The following is a 23889-nucleotide window of genomic DNA, read 5'->3' as shown; positions in this document are numbered from 1 at the left end:
CTCCCAAACAAACCAGGATACAATAATAACTGAACCTACAGACAGTGAAGTTGATGAAATGTCAGAGAAGGAGTTCAGATGGTTCATAATTAAAATGATCTGTGAATTAAAGAATGACCTAAATGAGCAAATACAAGCAAAAATGATCACTCCAACAAAGAGATAAGAGAGCAAATACAGGTAGCAAAAGATTACTTCAAGAGGGAGCTAGAGACTCTGAAAAAAATAGTCAAAAATCCTTGATATGAAGGATACAATAAATCAAAGAAAAAAACTCAATAGAAAGCATAATCAACAGACCAGATCACTTGGAAGACGGAATGTCAGATAATGAAGACAAAGTATACAATCTGGAAAATAAAGTTGATCACACGTGAACATAGTAAGAAACCATGAACAGAACATACAAGAATTATGGGAAAGCATCAAAAGACCAAATCTAAGAGTTACTGGGATAGAGGAAGGCACAGAGTTTCAAACCAAAGGAATGCACAATCTCTTCAATGAGATAATATCAGAAAATTTCCCAAGCATGAAGAATGAATTGGAAAACCAAAAACAGGACACCAAATGTACAAAATTACCACAGATCTACACCAAGGCACATTATAATGAAAATGCCTAGCATACAGAATAAGGATAGAATCTTAAAGAAGCAAGAAAGAGGAATCAGAACATATATGGGGGAGGCCAATTTGTATTTCAGCAGATTTTTCAACCCAGACCCTCAAAGCCAAGAGATCATGCAACAACATATACCAAGCTCTGAAAGAAAATGGATGCCAACCAAGATTCTTATATCTAGAAAAACTAAGCTTTAGATTTGATGATGAAATAAAAACTTTCCATGATAAAGAAAAGTTAAAAGAATTTACAACTAGGAAGCCTGCACCATACAACATCCTCAGCAAAATATTCCACAGAGAGGAAATGAAAAATAATAATGAAAATCAGCAGAAGGAGGTATTAAACTAAGGAAAATCTCATCAGAGGAGAAACCAACACACATTAAATACCAAAAATAAACAAAAATAGCTGGGAATACAAATCATGTCTCATTAACAACCTTGAATGTTAATGACCTAAACTCACCAATCAATAGACATGGACAAGCAGAATGGATCCCCCACCCCCCCCAAAAAAAAGACCCAACAATATGCTGCCTCCAAGAGACTTATCTCATAGGAAAAGACATCCAAAGAATGAAGGTGAAGGGTTGGGAAAAATCAAACCACTCACATAGACGGTAGAAGCAAGCAAGGATTTCCATCTTCACATCAAATAAAGTAGACTTCAAGCTAAAGTCAATAAAAAAGGAGAAAGAAGGACACTACATACTGCTCAAGGGAAACATACATCAATAAGACTTAACAATTATAAATATATACTCCCCAAACAATGGAGCATCTATGTTCATCAAATAAACTCTTCTCAAGTTTAAGAGTCAAATAGACTAGAACCCAATAATTTTGGGTGACTTTAACACACCTCTTTTATCACTATATAGATCTTCCAAACAAAAGCTGAACAAAGAAACTATAGAACTCAATAATACAATCAATAACTTAGACTTAACTGACATATATAGAATATTTCAACCTCCAATGAGAGAATACATTTTCTTCTCAGCAGCACATGGATCCTTCTCTAAAATAAACCATATACTATGCCACAAAGAAACTTTTAGCAAATATAAAAAATTCTATCAGATCATAATGAAATGAAATTAAAAATCAATGATAAAATAAGAAATAAAATACACTCCAACACCTGGAGACTAAATAATATGCTACTGAATGGACAATGGGTTACAGAAGACATCAAGGGGGAGATTAAAAAATTTTTACAGGTGACTCAGAACACAGATACAACATATCGAAATCTTTCGGGCAGTATTAAAGCAGTTCAAAGAGGAAAGTTTATTGCATGGAGTTAATTCCTTAAAAGAAGAAAAAGTCAACAAATAAATGACTTACATCTCAAAGCCCTAAAAAAAGAAGAACAAATCAACACAAAAAGAAGACAAGAAATAATTAAAATCAGAGCTGAAATCAATGAAATTGAAACAAAAGAAACAATTGAAAAAACTGACAGAACAAAAAGTTGGTTCTTTGAAAAAATAAATAAAATTGATAGCCTCTTAGCCATGCTAATGAAGAGAAGAAGAGAGGAAATTCAAATTACTAACATATGTGATGAAAAAGGAAATATCACGACAGACACTACAGAAATACAGAAGATAATTAGAAATTATTTTGAAAACTTGTACTCCAATAAAGTAGAAAATATTGAAGGCATCAACAAATTTCTAGAGTAAAATAATTTGAATCAGGATGATATACATAATTTAAACAAGTGACGAAATAGAAGATACCATCAGAAGTCTACCAACCAAGAAAAGCCCAGTACCAGATGGATACACAGCCGAGTCCTACAAGACTTTTAAAGAAGAACTAATACCAATACTCTTCAATTTATTTCAGGAAATAAAAAAAGAGGCAGCACTTCCATACTCATTCTATGAGGCCAATATCACCCTGATTCCAAAACCAGGCAAAGACACATCAAAAAACCCGAAAACTTAAGACCAGTACCTCTAATGAACATAAATGCAAAAATTCTCAATAAAATTCTGGCAAATTGAATATAAAAACATATCAAAAAGATTGTGCACCATGATCAAGTGGGATTCATCCTAGGGATGCAAGGTTGGTTCAACACATGAAAATCAATAGATGTAATTCATCACATTAATAGACTTAAAGATAAGAATCATATAATCATCTCAACAGACATAGAAAAAAGCATCTGACAAAATGTAGCACCCCTTCATGTTCAAAAAACTAGAAAAATTAGGGATAATAGGAACATATATCAACATCATAAAGGCTACCTATGCTAATTCCCAGGCCAATTTCATTCTAAATGGAGAAAAATTGAAGGTAAAAACTGGAACAAGATAAGGATGCCCTCTTTCACCACTTCTATGTAGCATAGTTCTTGAAACACTGACCAGAGCAATTAGACAGATGAAAGAAATTAAAGGGATACACAGAGGCAAAAAACCCCCCTCAATTTGGCACTATTTGCTGATGATATGATTCTATACCTAGAAGACCCTAAAAGTTCTACCAGAAAATTTCTAGAACTAGTAAATAAATTCAGCAAAGTAGCAGGATATAAGATCAACATCCATAAATCAAAGGCATTTTTGTCTATCAGTGACAAATCCTCAGAAAGGGATAAAAGAAAAACTATCCCATTTACAATAGCCAAAAAAAAAAAAAAATACTGGGGAATCAACTTAAAATAGGTGATGGATCTATATAATGAAAATTACAGAGCCCTAAAGAAAGAAATAAAAGAAGTCCTTAGAAGGGAAAGAAGATCTATCCCTAGCTCTTGAATAGGCAAAATTAATATTATCAAAATGACCATACTTCCAAAAGTACTATATAGATTTAATGCAATTTTGATCAAAATCCCAATGACATTCCTCATAGAAATAGAAAAATCAGTCATGAAATTCATCTGGAAAAATAAGAGACCCAGAATAGCTAAAGCAATCCCCAGCAAGAAGGGTGAAGCAGGGGGCATCACTATACCAGACCTTAAACTATACTACAGAGGAATAGTAACAAAAAAGCATGGTATTGGCACCAAAACAGACTGGTAGAGCAATGGTACAGAATAGAGGACACAAAGACTAACCCACATAATTACAATGATCTTATATTAGATAAAGTCACCAAAAAACATGCATTGGAGAAAAGAGCCTCTTCAACAAATGGTGCTGGGAAAACTGGAAATCGATACGCAACAAAATAAAATTAAACCCCTATTTCTCACCATGCACAAAACTCAACTCAAAATGGATCAAGGACCTAGGAATGCAACCAGAGACCTTGTGTCTAACAGAAGAAAAAGTAGGCCCTAATCTCCATCACGTGGGATTAGGCCTCAACTTCCTTAATAAGACTCCTTTGATGCAAGAATTAAAATCAAGGATTAATAAATGGGATGGACTCCAACTAAAAAGTTTCTTCTCAGCAAAAGAAACAATCTCTGAAGTGAAAAGAGAGCCTACATCCTGGGAGCAAATTTTTACCACTCACACATCAGATAGAGCACTAATCTCTAGGGTATATAAAGAACTCAAAAAGCTAAACACCAAAAAAAAAAAAAACAAATAACCCAATCAATAAATGGGTGAAGGACATGAACAGACATTTCTCACAAGATGATATACAACCAATCGATATAAAATTATATTAAAAACTGTTCATCATCACTAGCAATTAGAGAAATGCAAATCAAAACCACTATAAGATTTCATTTCACTTCAGTCAGAATGGTAGCTATTAAAGACAAACAACAATAAATGTTGGCAAGAATGTGGGCACAAAGGCACACTCATACATTGATGGGGGGACTGCAAATTGGTCTAGCCAATATGGAAAGCAGTATGGAGATTCCTTGGAAAACAGGGAATAGAACCACCATTTGACCCAGCTATCCCCCTCCTTGGTATATACCCAAAGGAATTAAAAACAGCATACTACAGGGACACAGTCACATCAATGTTTACAGCAGCACAATTCACACTAGCTAAACTGTGGAACCAACCTAGATGCCCTTCAGTAGATGAATGGATTTAAAAAATGTGGCATATATACACAATGGAATATTGCTTGCAGTAAAAGAGAATAAAATCATGGTATTTGCAGGTAAATGAATGGAGTTGGAGAAGATAATGCTAAATGAAGTTAGCTAATCCCCCCTAAAACAAATGCTGAATGTTTTCTCTGATATAAGGAGGCTGATTCATAGTGGGGTAGGGAGGTGGATCATGGGAGGAATAGACAAACTTTAGATAGGGCAGAGGGGTGGGAGGGTAAAGGAGAGGGCATGGGGTTAGAAATGTTTGTGGAATGTGATAGATATTATTGTCCAAAGTACATGATGAAGACACAACATGGTATGAATATACTTTATAGAGATATGAAAAATTGTGCTCTATATGTATAATAAGAACTGTAATGCATTCTATTGTCATTTAAAATAAAAAATTAATTAAAAAATGGTTTATCATAACATCATTTTAAACAGTCCATGCTTCTCCGTGTTATCTGAAGGATTTAAAATATTCTGACAGAAAAATGAGAAATTATACCCCAAATGATTCAAATGTATGAATTGCCAAGATCATTGTAATGTCATGTGTAGCTAATAAAAAATAATATTCTGACATACGCATACACATAAACACATCTTGCCACGTGTACATTTGTGTATGTGAACATAAATAAAATGTTGATATACCTTTAACTGTGAGAATTATAAAAAATAATAAAATGGGCTGGGAATGTAGCTTTACCTTTGTCCCCTCTGCCCCACCCCCTCCTCATTGTACTGGGGACTGAACCCAGGGGCACTGTGCCACTGAACTACATCCCTACCCACTTTCTAAAATTTTATTTTGAGACAGGGTCTCATTAAGTTGCCCAGCCTGGCCTCAAATTTGTGATCCTCCTGCCTCAGCCTCCTGAGTAGCTGTGTTATAGACAGGGCCACCATACCTGGCTGCAGAGATTTTTAAAGCATGATGGTTCTACTATCAATGCTTTTCAAAATTTACTGAGCATCTCTTATATAAGGTTCACTTTAGACACTTAGTCTAGCAAACCAAGGTCCATCTCTACATTTTATACTGGAGACTAAAACAGGTCTGTATCTTGCCTAGGCAAGGACTTTTTTAAACACAAGCATCCTGTCTTTGACTGGGAGGCCATGTTCTTTCCTCTACACCTCACCAGCCTCCTGCTTTTCACCGAAGAATGCTTAGTAACTAGTGTAGGTTGGGATGCTAGAAGGAACTAGATTAGAATTTAGTGCTGGGTTACTGCAAGTCTGTTTTTCCCTAGCACAATCTAAAGAATTAGAAAACCATTACAAAGAACTAACATTCTGATTAGCAAGTAAGGTGACTAATAGAGGAAAATAAGTGTAAAAAAAATCACCATCAAATTAGTGACCAAGGCTAATTACCAATTTTGTCAATCTGAATGACGGATAAAAAAATGCCTTGTAGAAAACAAAATATTATATTAGAATAATTTACTTTTCCTTTGTTTTTCAAACACAAGAGAAAACATTTTTTTTTAATTTCCTGGTTGTTGTTTGCCATATTTCATGGCTTAGAAATGATAACCCTCTCTTAAGGATTGTTTGAAAATGATTTTCTGGGCATCAAAATTATTTCTTCAGAAAAAGTGAATCTATAATGTGGAAGAAAATGTTCTCTCAAGACAGTTTAAGGACATGGAGTGCTTTTTAAAAATTATTATGTCATTATAAGCTCTCTCTTTTAGAAAAGCACTTTTAGAAGTTCAAGATTCCTTCTGTGAGTCCAAGCTATAGAATTATTATAGAACTGCCAACCTTGTCTTCACTGTCTAAATGACCAGCCATCTCAGTGAAGGAGACTCATGTTTGCACCTTCTTTTCCTAAAGACAACATAACAGCTATTCCATTGTTAAATAATAAGTAGGATGAACAGAAGTTCCATATACAGAGTTTTCTGTCTAGATTGATGAAGCAGAAAAAACAAACTCAAACTACATTTTGCTGAGACCTTCATAAAAGTGTGAAAACATTTGGTTTCTCTAGGTTTTAGAGAAAACACATTGCGAATGCCACAAGGATGTATAACAAAACATAAAACTGCAAATATTAACTTTCTCGTTCCTTGAAATATAATTTAAACTTGGTGACTAGGACAAGAAAATGTCACATTCCTTTCTCTTGCTAAGGAAATTGCATATTTCCTTGCAAAAATAAAGAATATGCCGCCTTCAAAAGAGTCCATGTGACAGCTTTAAAGTTGTTTTGTTTCAGGTTAAAGGTTTCTATAAATTTTCATGATTGTTGGAAAAGAAAAAGAAACAAAGAAGACAAAGCAAAACATTAACCTTAGGCACACAAGTTTGGGGTTTCACCAATGTTAAAAAACATTTCGAGTTATATAATTTTTCAAATTGATCCTAAAAAGGACAAACTTACAAATTGTGTTTGTTTCCCTCCATGACCTGCAATGCTCCACCCAGAAAGTTAATCTTCTGTCCTTACCAGAATTTGTAAAGCAAAGGGATGTGCATTTTATGAAGTAGAAAATGGAGCTGCGGCATAGTTAGCTAGCCGTGAATGAGTGCTGCATGCTTGGTTTATTGCCTAAGGGTGTCATAAGCCTTGGTCAAGAACATTAATTTCACTCGAGAGGCGAGTAATTCCGAAGGAGAGTCTTTACTAAACACAGATTCATCAAATTTCCAGAATTTCACTAAAATAAAATGAAGGGAAATTTTACTAGTAATAGCAAACAGTAATGTAAGGGCTTCATGTCTATTCCTTACATTGACCTTATTGGGAAGGAACTGCTACTGTCTCTCTCTTCCAGAAGAGAAACTGAGGCCAGAAACTTTAAGGACTTAGTCAAATTCACATCACCTCTAAGTAGCACAATCATGCTTTTAGCCACTTTGCAGGTTCTGATAGAGAAGCCAAGATGGAGAAAAGATGGAAAGGATTATGAGGCATCTTAGTCTCTCTGCAAAGGCTGGCCTCCTTATACTTTCAGAGTTTGGTCCAGGGCACATGGATTTAAAATATTCTGGAAATACAAGCAGATGAGTCACAGGATTTCTAAAGCCCAGTCTCAGATCTCTGAGGGGGACAGGAAAGTCCCTAACTCTGCATCCTGCCTTCTGGTAGACGAGCCCAGCCATGGGCTTTGTCAGCTCTCACAGTGGCTTTCCTGGTCTCTGTAGAGGTTCCAGATTGCAGAGCCAGTCAGGACTGCTGGGGAGCACAGAATATCAGACTTATCCATGGGATAACGCTAGATGCTCTGTCCACCAGTAAATATGTGGAAGGAATAAATACACTGAGGCATGGAAATATGGGTATGTGGAGTTGTGAAGTTCTGGTTTTACTTTATTATTCTCCCTCACTATTAACAGTACCACAAAAGTGTTAATATGAGAATGGCAAGTGTATTTAACCCTAATTCTGTTCAACAATTAAAAAAGCTTGCTTCTGGATTCAGAAGGTTTTATAGGTTCCCTCTGTAAAAATAACTTTTGTTAACCCAGAAACAGTACCTAGTTTAACCATGACTAGAATAAACTAGAGCATATTTTGTTCTTCAAGAAAAATGTTAAATTTGGCATTTCCCTAAGCCATTTATATTTATGAAAAAGATATAGCTGTATCATACATATAACTGATCAAACTGGCATTCAAAATACTTACAATGGAAATTTTTCAGTTTATAACTAGTGCATTTTTTAAAATGACACAGATTTGATCATTTGTACCATACTTTCCCATACTTCAGAAGTATATGTAGTCCTTTTATAAGCCCAAAAACTTATTGTTAACTCATTCACTAGAATAATTTTGTGATTTGAATGCTCTCAAACTTATAAAAGAAATTATATATTCAAGGGAACTCACCTTTTGTCCATTCATTCCTGGGATTCCAGGTGCGCCAATGGAACCCTAAGAAGATTCATGATTAAATTAAGTTTTATAATCACACAATATTTCAATTCTAAATTTATATTGTGTTAGTTATGTCAGTCATAACTTTACCTTGGTAAAACAGCACAGAACTTATGTGCAAAAAATTATAAGATTATGTTTTTTTCAGATTGTATTTACTGTCTGAAAATATATAACATAGGTAGTCTTCAAGCTTTCTCAAAAACTCAAGTTAAAATTTAAACTTGTTTCCAAATATCCACTTAACCCTAATATGATTTTAAAGAATTTCATGTCATAAATCGAGATCCATATCCATCAGAAAGTTATATGGCTTTAAATTTTGTTGTTAAGAAATAAATAGCCTTTGTTCCATCTGGAAAAAGCATTACACTAGCAGTAATTCTTGAATTTCAAGAGTGTAAATAACACAAAAATATATTAAAATAACAACTGTTTGTTCTACTCCTAAATAAAGGACCCATGTTGTAAACTCAAGATTTTTGTATTTGGAGTATTTTCCCGTTGAACTCAGGTAGTATGTTTATGCCACCCAAATTTTGAGTGGACTCAAAAAATATCATAAATGTTATACATTGATCAGGAAAAAAAATAACTTCTGCACAAAACATTTTAAGATGTGTGTGCATGCAAGTGCACACATTCATACTTGGGTGAGTATGGATGGTTGGGCATAGATGGGGTGCACTGAGAGTAGGAAAGCTAATTTGACTCAAGAAAATCTAAGTCATTTAAGTGGACACAGAAGCATTAGCAAACAGTGATGTCATTTCCCTCCCTTACACCTCCCTTTTAGGCTCTGGAGAAATCATTTTAAAATACAATGTGCTTATTCTTTGTCTAGAACTAGAAAACAGATTTTCTTCTTTGTAGATGTATATTAAATTTCTTTAATAATAATGGGAATTTTTTTTAATAGTAATGACCCACCAAAACCTGTTCTAAAAATCAGCCTACCCTTTCCTCCTCAGAAAAGTAATTATATGCAAAACAAATTAAGATGGTAAATTCCTTGGTTCATTCAATGATTATATGGGGTGGGTCATTAAAGTACTTCCAGAAGGCTGAAGCAGTAATTTTATCCTGGTTGAATGTGGATTAGGGTAGCTTTACAATTTCACACCATGCTTAATAGAGACATTATTGAGAGAGATAAAGTGTTCCTATACTCAAGTTGTCTCACCACTCATTGGCTTTTACTTGGTTTGTAGGATTATGTTTCAACAGATGCCACATGCACAGTGCTTGAGGGATAAAAAGTCTCTATCTTTGATGGATTCCAAAGATAAAGAATAATCACTTTTCCACCTGTTATAATAAAATGGTTTTCTTTAGTTTTCTGCAGGTTAACTATCCCTTTTTCCCCCTCTGCAGGAGGGGAGGTTAGTGGGGAATGGGAGACTTCCTTCTATTTTGTTTGCAAAGAGCCTTCTTCCTGCTAGTGACATATTTACCTCTGTGGTACTGGTGTAATTTTAGAAACCCTAGATTCTCCCCCAGGAGAATGTAATGGTCAATTTGGATGACTGTGGATGACACTGAAATGACAATCAGGAAGTCACTTTTTCAGTTACCCTGGCAAAGGAGGATACTTAGTGTACCCCTGAAATGCAGCAACAAACACATTTTTCGTCCTGGGCAGTTCTGTGGCTCTTTGGCTATTACATATTAGAGCAAGACCATGCATTCAATTTGCAATGTCATTCGATCTTTTGCATTTTAAATTTTGTCACATTGTTTAAACAGTATTTGAATTAAAAATTTAATAACTGACACTTTCAGCAGACAGCTTAACAACAGTCTGCTGTGGATTTTCAGAATTTTCTACAATGGAGTTGATTAGAAATCTAATGCTACTCTGTATGAATTATTTTTAGAAAACAGAATGTACAAATCATCTATCCAACAGGTCAGCAACTCATGCCCCACTGATAGTAGGCAAGTGCTGCAATCGTCTCATTCCAAAAATAGCACACAGATATACATGAGATGTCAAGTCCAGATGTTTTTGGCCACCAGGGAGCATAGTGTAAGTTGTATAAGGAAATCAACAACTGAGGAAATACAATTTTCTGGAAAATATCAACACCTTTTCTTTTATTAACATTTTTTTCCAGAATAAATCATTCCTAGATCTCTATTTCATAATTTATTTTCATTAATATATAATAATTGTATTTTCATGGACTATGATATGGTAATTTGATAAGTGAAGGTAATGTATAGTGATGAAATTGGGGCAATTAGCACTTGCATCACCTTCAACATTTACCATTTCTTGGTGATGTTACCATCAAACTCCTCTCTTCTAGTTCTTTATAAAATATCATAAATTGTTGGAAAATTATATAAGCCAAATTATACTGTTACATTGTGTGCATGTACAAATATGTAACAACAAATCCCAACATTATGTACAACTATAATGGAACAATTAAAAACTGAAAAAAAATGATAATAAATTGTTGTGAACTATAGTCACTGTACTGTGCTACAGGATACAAGAACTTGTCCATCCTAACTGTATTTTGCTACCCATCATCCATCTTCCCTTTCCTTATTACCACATTTTTTCATGCATCATTTACACAATGACTTAATCACAGGAACAACATTTCCTGAAACAATTCTACTTTTCAAGAATCTTTAACTCTTTTTACTTATAAAGCTTTTTTTCCCCATGCACTTAAAAATCTGTGATATCCATTCCAAAGCTAATTTGAACCTAGATTTCCCAGCTTTATTCCAACTACATGCTTTCTTCAGCTTTGTAGATATCATCCAGCCAGGTAGATTCTCACTAACTAGGCAGCATGTTAAAATAAACAAAGAAAAACTGACATGATGCTGACAAAGCTTAAATGTCAGGGCCCTAGAGCATGGCCCTAGGAATGCTGAGAGGCGTAGGCAGTTTGTGTTCTCTGTGGAAGGGGACCTAAGAAGCACTTCTCTGTAGGCATTTCTGGTAAAGAGATTTCAAAAAAAGGAAATTAAAGCACTGATACAAATACTACGTTTGCATTCCATACTCACATTTTCTTATACTTTCTCTTAAGGAAGACCCCCCCCACCATATTGTATGAGCTGTGACCCCCCAAAATCCCAAATCTGCCCTGATACACAGAAAAAGGTTTATAAAAGTACTGTTTTGGTTTATACTCCCCGCTGCTTAAGTTTCCAATCTAGAGGGAAACTCCCCATTTTTAAAAATCACTACTGGGGCTAGGTAATAAAAAGTGATTTTTAAGTAAATATCTTTAAATTACTGATTTCATTATGTATTTTCCAATACCAAAACAGAAAATAAAATAAAACCTTCAGAACTTTTAAGCTCTTTGACATTTTCTCCAATAAGTTATAACTTTCAGATGGATAGGACATCTGAATTCTGAGAAGAGTATATTATTACTGCTCCCCACAATAGCAGTCCTAAGTGAATTTTTCTTGTTTAGGCTAGTGAATATAAAAAGCAAACATTTCTCACATGACTGATATATTTGCCTTTAACAAAATGATCCCAGCTAAAAATTATTAGGAAACACATCAGCAGCCCCACTGGACTCTGAAGCAATGTAATTAGGTAGTCCAACACTACATTTTATCAAAAACTCTGACAACCTAATAACCAGATTGTCATCAGAAAGACATTGAAAAATGGTACTGTGTTTATTCCAGCATTAAAATACCATCACATTTTTTTTTTTCCTGTGGAAAAGAATTTTAAATCTATCAGGGATGTATCCTGGTGGTCTGGATGGTGTTTGAGTGCATACCATGAAACTGAAGAGAAGTCATTTTGATTTAAAGTTTAAGAAAGAATTCTGCTTGATTTTAATCACTAAACCCCTGTTGTGTTAAAAGGGGATGCTAATAATAATGCACACTGATATTTGTTGAACATCTAGAGTATACTTGGCACCAAATTCAATCTTCTGTGTTATGGATTCTCAACAACCGTCAGAAAGGGGTGCTATTGGTATCCTCATTTCCAGAGATGAGAAGATAGCTTATCCAGGGAATCCACCTGTGTATCTAACAGACAGTTCTCAGCCACTGCAATGTATTGCTGAAAGATGGGGGTTTCAGTTGGTTTGGATGGGATAGGGTACGTAATGTTCTTTGCAAGAGAACCATTACTTATTTAACCTTAAATGACAGTAAATCCAGTGTGGACTGACCTGTAAGTCGAATTCTATGCTTACTATCACATGGAAAGAAAAAAATGTTATTGGTATAGATTATTCATACAGTTGTACAATTAAATAGAAAAAGAAACATTAAAATATAGCTTTAGTTTAAAATTACTCTAGCTTCCATTTAATTAGTCAATTATAAAAAAGTATCCACTAACCTGTGCAAGAATAAACCTCAGGGTGTACATTTCTAAGTTGACCTTTAGAATGCTAATATTTAAAAATCTTACAGTTTTATCTATTAGGATATAAATGAGTTATCCAATGTAAATCACTGTCAAATTTGCACATGCAAATTGGGTGGCTGAACTAGTCAGTAATAATTACGTGACATAAAACTTTGGGGAGATTTTTTTTCCTGAAACATATGGAAATATCCCAGACAACTTAAATGCCCAGTCAACCAATCCTTCCTTATATCTGAAAGACATTTTAAATTCCCCAAGCACTTTCTCATTCTATGATTCCATTTGATACCCATAAATACACATTGTTGGGAGTTTTTATATTTTTTTAGTTGTATATGGACATAATACCTTTATTTAATTTACTTATTTTTATGTGGTGCTGAGGATAGAACCCAGTGCCTCATATGTTCAAGGCAAGCACTTTGCCACTGAGCCATATGTGTGTTAATTAACACACACACCAAAAAAAAAAATCATTCCAAATGTCACAAACATAATTTTGAAAAAAAGATGACACATATAGAGGAGCCCAAACTGTGTAGCTATATTTAATTCAAAAACATATTCTTTTTTTTTGAAATTTTATGAACTATATTGATTGATTGATTGATTGATTTTTTTTGAGGTTGGCTTTTTAAATTGGTTTTGTTTTATAAATAGATGACAGTGGATACATCACAATTCTTATTACACATATAAAACAATTTTTATACCTCCGTTTGTATATAAAGTACGTTCACATCAATTCATGTCTTCAAACATGTACTTTGGATAATGATGTCTGTTGCATTCCACCATCTTTGCTAATCCCCTGCCCCCTCCCTTTTCCTCCCACTCCCTTCCCTATCTATAATTCATCTAATCCTCCCAGGCTCCCCCTCCCTACCCCACTATGAGTCAGCCTCCTTACATCAGAGAAAACATTCGGCATTTATTTTTTTGGGATTGGATAACTTCACTTAGCATCATCTTCTTCAATGCTATCTATTTACCTGCAAATGCCATGATTTTATTCTCTTTTATTACTGAGTAAAATTCCATTGTGTATATATGCCACATTTTTTTTATCCATTCATATACTGAAGGGTATCTATGTTGGTTCCACAGTTTAGCTCTCGTGAATTGTGCTGCTGTAAACATTGATATGGCTGTGTCCCTGTAGTATACTACTTTTAAGTCCTTTGGGTATAGTCCAAGGAGAGGGATAATTGGGTCAAATGGTGGTTCCATTCCCAGATTTCCAAGGAATCTCCATACTGCTTTCCACATTGGCTGCACCAATTTTCAGTCCCACCAGCAATGTATGAGTGTGCCTTCTCTGGGCTCAGATCTAGGTTTCCGTAACATGGTTAAAATATACCAAGAAGGGTGGAATATGGGTAATTATGGGATCTGCTATGGTGCCTCCCTCCAGAAAATAAGAAAAAAAAAACTGAAATCAACCACAGGCCAGACACACTTGGTCCTTCTGTGATAAAACCAAGCTGAAAAAAAAAAGGCTATAGAGATCCAGCACTGTTGTTTCTGCATAAAAACAGCTACTGATGGTACCTGGACCCCACAATACCATTTCTGCCATCAAGGTCAAGTCCACACTGAGAACTATGAAAGAATTAAAGGATCAGTAGAAGCTCCACCATCTGATACATTACTAGACTTTAATAAACGGGCTAATTTAGATAACAAAATTGGTTTGTTGTTAATTGTATTAACTGGATATTCTGATTTGCATTACATTAGTAAGTTTTTTTCAAAAGAAATTTGGAAATGGAAGTCCTTCTGATTTATATTGAAAACATCGTGAGATGTGATATTGTAAGACAGTATTATTATTATTTTTAGTGGTCAAAAAATATGATATGGCACAAAAATATAAGCCTCATAGGTTATGTACGTGTCTTAGCATTTTATAAGTCTGTTCTTCCCAGTTTTGACATTCTGGAAACATATTTGAATAAAGTGTGCACGCTTTTGTATTTAAATCAGTTATTTTTAAAAAAATGTTTCTAAAAGAACAAGACAAAAGATAATGTAAAGGATATTCATATATAAGAAAAATTCAAAACCATGGAAAACAAATCTGCAATCTGGAGTCGGTGTAGTGGCAGCTTGAGCCAGTGTATGGTAGTAGCTGGAAGATAGCAGGAGAAGGTCACATACTGTATCCTTGGGCATGATTACTTTGTGAAAATTCATCAAGATAAATACTTTGGATTTGCAAGTATACATACCTTGTAAGTACATTATAGTTCTACAGTTGACAGAAAACAATTATTCTCTCCTATCAATGGTTTGTCAGCTAGATCAGGAACAAAATACACACTTGAGGCAGGAGGGTAGACAGCCTGAAAATACTTCAAAGTTTTACTATGCAAACTATTGAGCTGCTGAGAGTCTTATTAGGATCTCTTAGCATTCCTTTCCCTTACAGCATCAAACAATTTATATAGCAATTCACTATATTAACTCCTGTAATGAAAGTGTGAGGCTTGTGGTCAATCATAATTGTGCTCTACAAATTCCAGAACATGTTTGCTGGGAGGTAGGGCTATGATGTCTCAGTAAGCAATGTGGAGAACTTTCAGAGTAACAGCTCATTAACAATTCCACTTAAGATGTCCACACTTTTTTTTTTAAGAAACAGCAGAGTGATAAGGTTCATTTTGCTGTCCTAAAAGTCAGAAGACATTATGTTAAATAGATTTACAGTTTTTCCTTCTGAACCATCAATACATTAAATAGTAGGTTAAACCTATATTTGATTTCAATTTCCACAAATGAGAAATGTGAAGGCAATTGAAGTCCTACTTCATTTTCTCTTATCCGGTCAGTTTCCATGTTTTGGAAGCACCAGCCTGAATTGTGTTTTGCATGTATGCCAAGACTAAATACTGATATTATAACTGTATGTTGTGGTTTGGATCTTAAATGTTCCAAATGCCATGGGTTGAAGGCTGGCCACTAACTAATGGCACTCTTGGGAGGCTGAAAAATCATTAGGAAGTGGAGCCTAGGAGAGGGAAGTCAGTTCATCGGGGGCATGTCCTTGAAGGGGCTACTGGGAACCCAGCCTCCCACCCCTCCCCACATTCTCTGGCCACCATGAGGTGAGCAGCCTACTCCACCATGCTCTCCCCACCATGAGAAACCACTTCACTACAACAGGCCCAAAGGTAACCACAGACTGAAATTTCTGAAATCATAAGCAAAAATCAACATTTCCTCCTTTTATATAGATTATCTCAGGTAATTTTGTCACACTGATAAAAAGTTGCCTGACACATTACTACGTACAACTCATACTATTTCAAGAAGTTGATTTGGTCACAAAAATACCAAACAATGTATTAGTTGATTAAACTGCCCAGATTTTATTTATTAGACCTAGGAACTTTGGTGCAGAGAACTTATCAATGACACTAACAGCTATTGCCCAGCACCAAGCAATGGGAATTGCTTATTGAATGATTTGCTACCTGAATCAACCTTAATGTGCAGAGGGGGATACTTAATGATAGTTACATTTTAGCCTTGGTTCCTTCAAATCACCAATCTATTAATTTTACAAAATAGGTGACTTTCGAGAAAGTTTATCCCCACCATTTTCTCTGCTTAAAAAAACAAAAACAAGGAATTCAAATTTTTGAATTACTTTGCCTCACTCGTGATAAATGAGAAAAGTAAATATTCTTAAGTTAAACCAATATTTTTAGCTTAACAAATCACCTACTGGTGACCCAGTAGCTTAACTTATCTGAAAGAAATTAATTGTTTTTTGTAACAAAAAGAATTTGGCTCCCATATTAAATAGAATCTCAACAAGTAGTGACCAGGAATGGTTATAATAGTAACATTATTTATTTTTTTACTTTTAATTTTCTATCTCTTCTTTATCAACCATCAGGAAGCTACAGCAAATAAATAAACAAATGCATACTGTGGAAATGCCAATGTCTGTCTCTAGAAAGAGGGGTAAAAAATCACTTTTGTAAAAATAACCTTTCTGGGAAAAGATGTGACAACAGATCTTAAGGAATAGATGTTCCTTATGGTACTTGCAGGAAGCACCCAACCAAAAAATACATTGTGAGACTTGGCGGCGGGGGGATATCATCTAGTATTACAGGGCTGAGGGGAACCCAGGACGCCACCTGCCTCTCTTGTGCCAACTGCCAACAGGTTTCATTTAATTCTACCATCAAAGGGCTGCTCTTATATTCCCTGGGTTCTTTCTCCTGGCTGTGCCTGACAAAAAACCCACTCAAAGACCATAAAACTCTAACAAATAGTTCAAACAGTTTAATGCAAGCAAGCCCCCAAATCCTGCCACATCCGGCCAACCTAAAATTGCAGTCACTTTTCTTTTGCCTCTCTTAATTACTACTCACAGAGAAAAATATCTTTGTTTTGACGATTTTTCTGATTCTTTAGAAAAATGGTTCAGGAATAGATTCAGGTGATATTTTGGTACATGAAATAAATATTCTATTTATCCTATTACATCTCTCTTCTGTAACAACAGTTGTTCCTATTCACTGTGGTTACTGTAGATGCCATGTCTACTTTCCATAGTCTATGCTCACGTAAACATTTAATGAAGAATCACCTTGTAGCTACTTGCCTCATGGTTACGCCCAACAGGAAACTATGAAGGAGGAATCATTTTTTCCTGAAATGTAACCATTAAGGAAAGAGAAAAGATGTGCTGGGGCTATAGCTCAGTTTGCCTAGAATGTGTAAAGCACAGGGTTCGAGCCTCAGCACTACATAAAAGTAAACATATAAAATAAAGGCATTCTGTCCATCTAGAACTACGAAAAAAAAATTTTTTTTAAAAGGAAAGAGAAAAGCCTGGTGTGTCAGGAGCACAAGTGAATCACAGTCCCAATGGGGAAGGAGGTGACCACCAATGGCTAAGATTTCAGGGGTGCTCTCCCAATGCTGTTCAATTGAAGCTCTACTTCTAAGACAAAGCAGTGTTTCACAATTAAATACAAAGCTTGAAATGCCTACATGCCCAGATAAAATAATACAGTTGCTCCAGAACTTTATGCACATGACCCTTTTGAGATTTTTATAATATCTCTGAAACAGTTCTAAAATTAATATTTTTCTTTAAATCAACTCAATTTTGCCCATCTAAATTAATTCTTTGAAGGAGACAACTTTATATGACCACTATAAATTTCCAATGTCACTTGTAGATATATGCATGTAGCCTATATCATTTTGTAGAAGCATACAAAAAATTAATGTGATCAACTAAAACCACTTTCATTCATTTCATCCCATGTGCCACATGGACTACTGTAAGAACATGTTGGTTTGAATTCATACTAAAGAGTAAATGAGTGACATCTTACATGTATTGAAACCTCAATGAGACCCCATAAATTTGTGTCAATTAATTGTACATGTACAAATGAATTCTTGATACCCCTCCCTCCATCCCCCCTTAACAAGGTTAAAGGATGAGAGGCACCAAAGAGGTAGGGAGGACAATGAGAAGCGCAAGGAGCATGTGTTAAGGTGAGTGCTGGGGGCCAAGTATGCTGGGGAGGGCTGGATGCTACAAGCCAGAGACAAGGTTTCAAAAGAGCAGGCTATGGTCCACTTCATAATTATTTATATCTGGGCTTTCCCTAAGACTGTGTCATAGAGGAAGTCCTCTGAACTGCTTGATTTGAAGGTCTTTAATCTACTTCTCTGCACATGTCTGAGCTCATAAATTACCCATCACAAAGAAATGGCATGCTGCTAATAGGTCTCTCCTTTGTGGCTGACAGTGCAGAACAAATGCCAGCATCTGTGCTGAGACCAAATTCCTGGAATACTAACTGTGGTCCCCAATGGGAGATGACACATTACCTCGAGGTCACCCCAAAACTCTTGGAATGAGCTCCTGAATTCCATTGCTTCTTGCCCCACTCACCACAGAGAGTCCTGGCTCTTTATGGACATCCTTCTTTCCAGTCAGAATCTCAATTCTCTGATTGACTTTCTATTGCTCTCAACACCTAGCTCTCAACAAAACTGATGCCTAGTTTATAGAAAAAAAATGAGTAAATAAGAAGGAATCAACATAGTGAATGAATGAATAAATGAAAGGATAAATCAGCTTTGCAGAAAGAAGCACTTGCATGAAAAATGCATGCCTCCAAATTATCCCAACCACATTCAAAGTCATCAAGAACACCGCATGAAGCCATTGGGTCTACCATATCCCTATTCTTTTTCAAAGAAATTACAGATTGTGCTCCGTTTGTCCTGTGTGGACAAAGATCTACTGTACTCTCTCTCTCAAAGTGGCTCCTTCTTAACAAGCTGTGCAATCTTGGTCAACTTACCTAAGCTCTCTGAACCTCCATTACTTTATCTATTAAATACTAAAAATAGGATCTACCCTATGAGTTATGATTAAGATTAAAGGAGGCGAGCTCAAGAAAAGTAATTCAAAAGCCAAAGATGCTGGCTACGTTTTTGAAGCAGATCATAATATTACCTTGGTAAATATCAAGAGGAAAATGACCCATATTGTTACATTGTAACAGCCACAACTTTCATTTTGCTGTCTTTATACATCCCTTTGGCCAACATCAAGTTTTTCTGCTTTTACAGACAGAATGGAGCAGGTCAGCAAGTCTGAGTGGCATGAACACATCCAAGTATGTTTGTAAATGTACCTTGACAAATGTATCCTGGTCTGGCCATCAGACCACAATCCATTACCATTTTAAAGACCCCGACATTTTTCACTTCTTTCTCTCTCTGTGCCTCCTATATTTCTAATACCCACAGAATATTGCTCATTGCTAAATCAGAAGGATGAACACCTGCAGCCACAGGAGGGGAAATTTGGTACCTGATTCCTGCAATATTTTTCAGACAGAAAATGCTACCCCCATGCGTCTACCTGGGAGATGGTAAACTACTCTGACATCTCAGCTGTTGCCCCTCCAAGCAGATTCACGCAGCTCTTGGATAACACCCCCTCCAGGCAGGCATCTACTCTGTTTACAGTTATTTATCATGACTGGCTATCCACAGACAGAGCCTTGGTGTTAAACGGAATGGCCCCATAGACCCCTAGTCCAATACAGCTGGAAGATATGCACATTAAATAAGACATGGACAGAAAAATTGCAGTGTCTTCCTTGAGATGCAGAGGCTGAAGCCAACCTGCTAAAGAGCTCTCCAGAGCTCCAGTATGGAAAGGCTCCCAATAAGGGGAGCAGGATCCAAAATCTAAGATGCTTCAGGGTCAAAAAGTTCTCCAGAATAGCTCCTATGGGTGTCCATGAGCCAGTATGTCAGTAATGAAAAAGATTGACTATTTTGCAGGGGGAATATTCTTGAACCACAAGGACTAGTATGCATTCTAAGTGCCAGGGCAAGTTTCTGACCCTCTGGGCTACCACACATCTATTGTGATTCCACACACATCTCACTGGAAAAATCTGTCAAAAACCACAAAAATGGAGAAAATGTGCTTCTCCTTCTGGATCATCTGAATGTAGAATCATGGGGAAGTGGAGACATAATGTTCTCAAGAGGTGGTATCTGGGCCTTGGAGTCCCCTAAAATGAACATCCTGGTTAAAACAAAAGAAACTTGCATTTCCTCAAAAGGCAGTTAGCCAAAGTCACACAATTGGAAGTGAATCTGAGAACCCTAGAAAGAGGACCACATTTACCCACTGACAGAGAAGTATTGGAAAATCAATCCAAGGCTCTAAGGGAAACAAGAAAACATAACTAGAAATTTCTAGCATGGCATGCAATCTTCATTGTCATGATCCTTCAATTCTCAGTTTAAGTATAAACATACTCCCCCCTGAAGTAGAAAAAGGATTAAGTAAGCAGGACATTTTAGCAGTTCTGTGTAGCATATGTTCATAAGCGTTCCATTTGTAGCATCTGTGGATTCATTCTGGAGTAGAGTAAGCTGGAGCAAAGCAACTTGGCATGCTTGCATTTGTTTTATCAGGAGAAGCAAGCACAGACTGCAGGGGCCACCCTGACCTGAGCCTGCAAAAAAGCTTCCCAGAACCCCTAGGGAGGCTGCAATTGTTTTCCTTACAGGGATGCTCAAGCTGAGCCATCTTTCTTGAAAAACTGTAAATGAGCTTCATTCAAATTATCCTCACCAAAATGGTGGCCAAACAGACAAGAGTGATTATTATTGTACACATTTAATTTCTGACCAACCTCTATAATCACCCTGCTGTTCTGGAAGTCGGTCTGGCAGTGTCTATCTACACTGCTACACACACCTCAAGGTCAGCATTTCATGCCACCTCAACCTAAGGATCACTTTAAGTACATATGTGCTTCTCCAATCTGTACATCTACTTCTGTACGCTACAGTCACTACAGGCCTCAGTGATGACAATTCTTCATGTTCACAATATAACATCAAATGGAGAAAGCAGTATGTACCATTCCTTTGGGGGGCGGAGGGCCTACATTAGCTACAGGGAAAACTAAGTAGAAAAAAAAATACCCCCAAATGCCACAGTTAATCATCTCTGGGCAACAGGATGAGGAGCAATTTATATTTTCTTCTCTTTTGATAATTTAGTTTCCAAATATTCTAAAATACAAATGCATTGTAGTAGGAATAAAGTAATTACAAAGAGATTTAAAGATACAGAATGGCATTTACAAAAAGGTTTTCCATTTGCAAAACAAAGATGCATTTCCATTAAAACAAAATAATTGACCTGCACTGTTGACAAAGAACTACATCATACCTCACATTCAGCTTTGCTATTATTACTATCACTACATCTTAAGCACATGCTGCAGGCAATGCCCTGCAGTAGGCATCAGTACTCAACTAAGTAACCCAGGCTGCAACTTGACATTATTGTTTACTTTCCTACTCAACTCCCTTATGAAGTAAGTGACAATAGCATCTCATTTGTATAGCTGGGTGATAACTAAAATTTCCATTTTATTGATGTGGAAATTGAGGGTAAAAGATAAGTAGTTTGTTCAGCCCATGGATAGGAAGTGTTAGAATTGGGATAAGGCACCAGCTAGTTTGTCTGCAGAGTCTATATTCTTTAATCTAGATGTGTTTTTAAAAAATATTTCAGTTGTTATCCTAATGTCTATAGTTAAGAGAAGTAGCTGGGTTCTATCTTCAAGGCCTGAGATGGGGACCAAGAATTTGTATTTTGAGGACTTCTGTTCTTCCCTTACCTTAATTATCATCAACACCAGAGTGATTACCATCACCACCACTATCATCACATCATAATAATCACCATCACCATTAGCATAACACATGACTATCTTTCTCAGTGTTCTCAGTAGCAGAATAGAAATCCTTATGTTGAAGCAGCAGTTTTTTGACCTCATAGGTGAGGTCATAGTGGTGGATGATTCGGGTAATGATTTGTATGGCCGTTTTTCAAGTTTGACAGGTGCTTGGGTAGGAAATGTGTCCCATAGAAGAGGACCAAGTTTCATATCAGCTAGCTGCTGCTTTATCTGGTACAAAAGCTACAAAGAATTTTGTCACTGTATTTAACTCTGTTCTTAACCCTGACCTTTAAGGACACTCCCCACCCCCACCCCAGTTCCCTGAAATGACATATAGGGGAATACAAAACTTTAGTAAAAGCAAAACTTTGATGTCTTTGTTCTGTTTGATTTCCATCCCTATCCTCCATGCTTGTGGCATTTCTTGTTTATCAGGCAGGAGAAAAGCAGTAAAATTTGGCCTGAGGTTTTCTCATGCCTAGGTGTGAAATTATTTCAAAAATATAATAATAATACTTTGCATTTCTATGGTGATTTTATTTGAAGATCTCAAAGTGTTCCTTGGTGTTAATAGAGCTTTGCAGCACCCTCTGAAGTAGGTAAGTATTATTAGAGAATATTTCCTCCAAGAACATTTTCACTTCATATCCCATGTGTGACTTGAGAATGCTTTTGTATTATTTGGGAATCTCAACTATTTAAAGTGCCATGCATACTGGGCATTTCTTTTCTTTATATTCAATGTTCATTAATTTCCAGCACATGAGGGGAAATGAAGTAGTTTCTCATAAGTGGGTGTGACATTATGTAGAGGGAATTAAAAGTAGTCTGTGATTGCCTTTTATTTGAATGTTTTAAGAATATTTAATAGTGTTCATCAACTATAGAACTTTCTGTTTTACAGTTAGTTTTTCTTTTTCAAGGTAGCACAATTTATAGCAGTGAACATATTGAATACCTAAAAGGAACTTGGCCTGGGATTGTGATGTCTGCTGGGAGCTCAGGACATGTCAAACCAATTAAAAATTTAAAAATTGAGTTTGCATTCTGATTTAATTTTGAAAAGGACATTTTGAGTGTTGCAGGCATGAATTTTAATCATTCATATGTGCATACTTGATTATATATTTTTTTCCCCTCTGAATGTTGCAAAGTTCCATCTTGTTTGAGGTTTCTACTCAGTTAGGGTTATTAATACAAAAGTGCTGCAAGTTTGCTTTAGCACTGAACATTCAGGAAATGACCCTCTGATCTTGAGGCCACACTGTCACTCTGCAAGCCCCTTATTCATGCAGTGCTGCATAGCTTTGTTGTATCTATACAAAGGAGGTTGGAATCTTTATACTGTGGCTTCAAGGCCCTAGTATTAATTTTCCCAGCATCTTGTCACTGTCACAATCCAGAATCCTGTCATTGCCTGAGAGCTCTACTAGGAAACAGGTGCCAGCCTCAGTACTACAAAATCTCCAGCTTTTCCCTCCATATCAGGAAAACCCATTGCACACTCTACTGCAACTGTCTATCTAAACAAGAACAGAGGAAACAGAACAGCTTAAGCAAAGCAAACCAACCTGAACTTTGTTCCTGTCCTTTCTGCTAGTATCCAGCACATTCTTTTCACTGAATTTAAGGTCTGGGAGCAAAAATCCTTAATGAGAATGGGATTTTGGGGGAGT

At 36.0% G+C, this 23889-nt stretch overlaps 1 protein-coding gene across 1 annotated transcript in view; it reads right to left on the bottom strand.

Moving 5' to 3' along the window:
• Nucleotides 1-23889, bottom strand: part of LOC144374243 (uncharacterized) — a 138955-nt gene that overhangs the window by 61703 nt on the left and 53363 nt on the right. The window contains exon 3 of the mRNA XM_078037165.1: nt 8516-8560. Coding sequence (XP_077893291.1) covers nt 8516-8530 — 15 coding nt within the window. The 5' untranslated portion in view covers nt 8531-8560. The remainder of the gene's footprint in view (nt 1-8515; nt 8561-23889) is intronic.

The sequence above is a fragment of the Ictidomys tridecemlineatus genome, unplaced genomic scaffold (assembly GCF_052094955.1).
Source record: "Ictidomys tridecemlineatus isolate mIctTri1 unplaced genomic scaffold, mIctTri1.hap1 Scaffold_63, whole genome shotgun sequence".
Classification (NCBI taxonomy): Eukaryota; Metazoa; Chordata; class Mammalia; order Rodentia; family Sciuridae; genus Ictidomys; species Ictidomys tridecemlineatus.
This window is presented reverse-complemented; position numbering and strand designations above follow the sequence as displayed.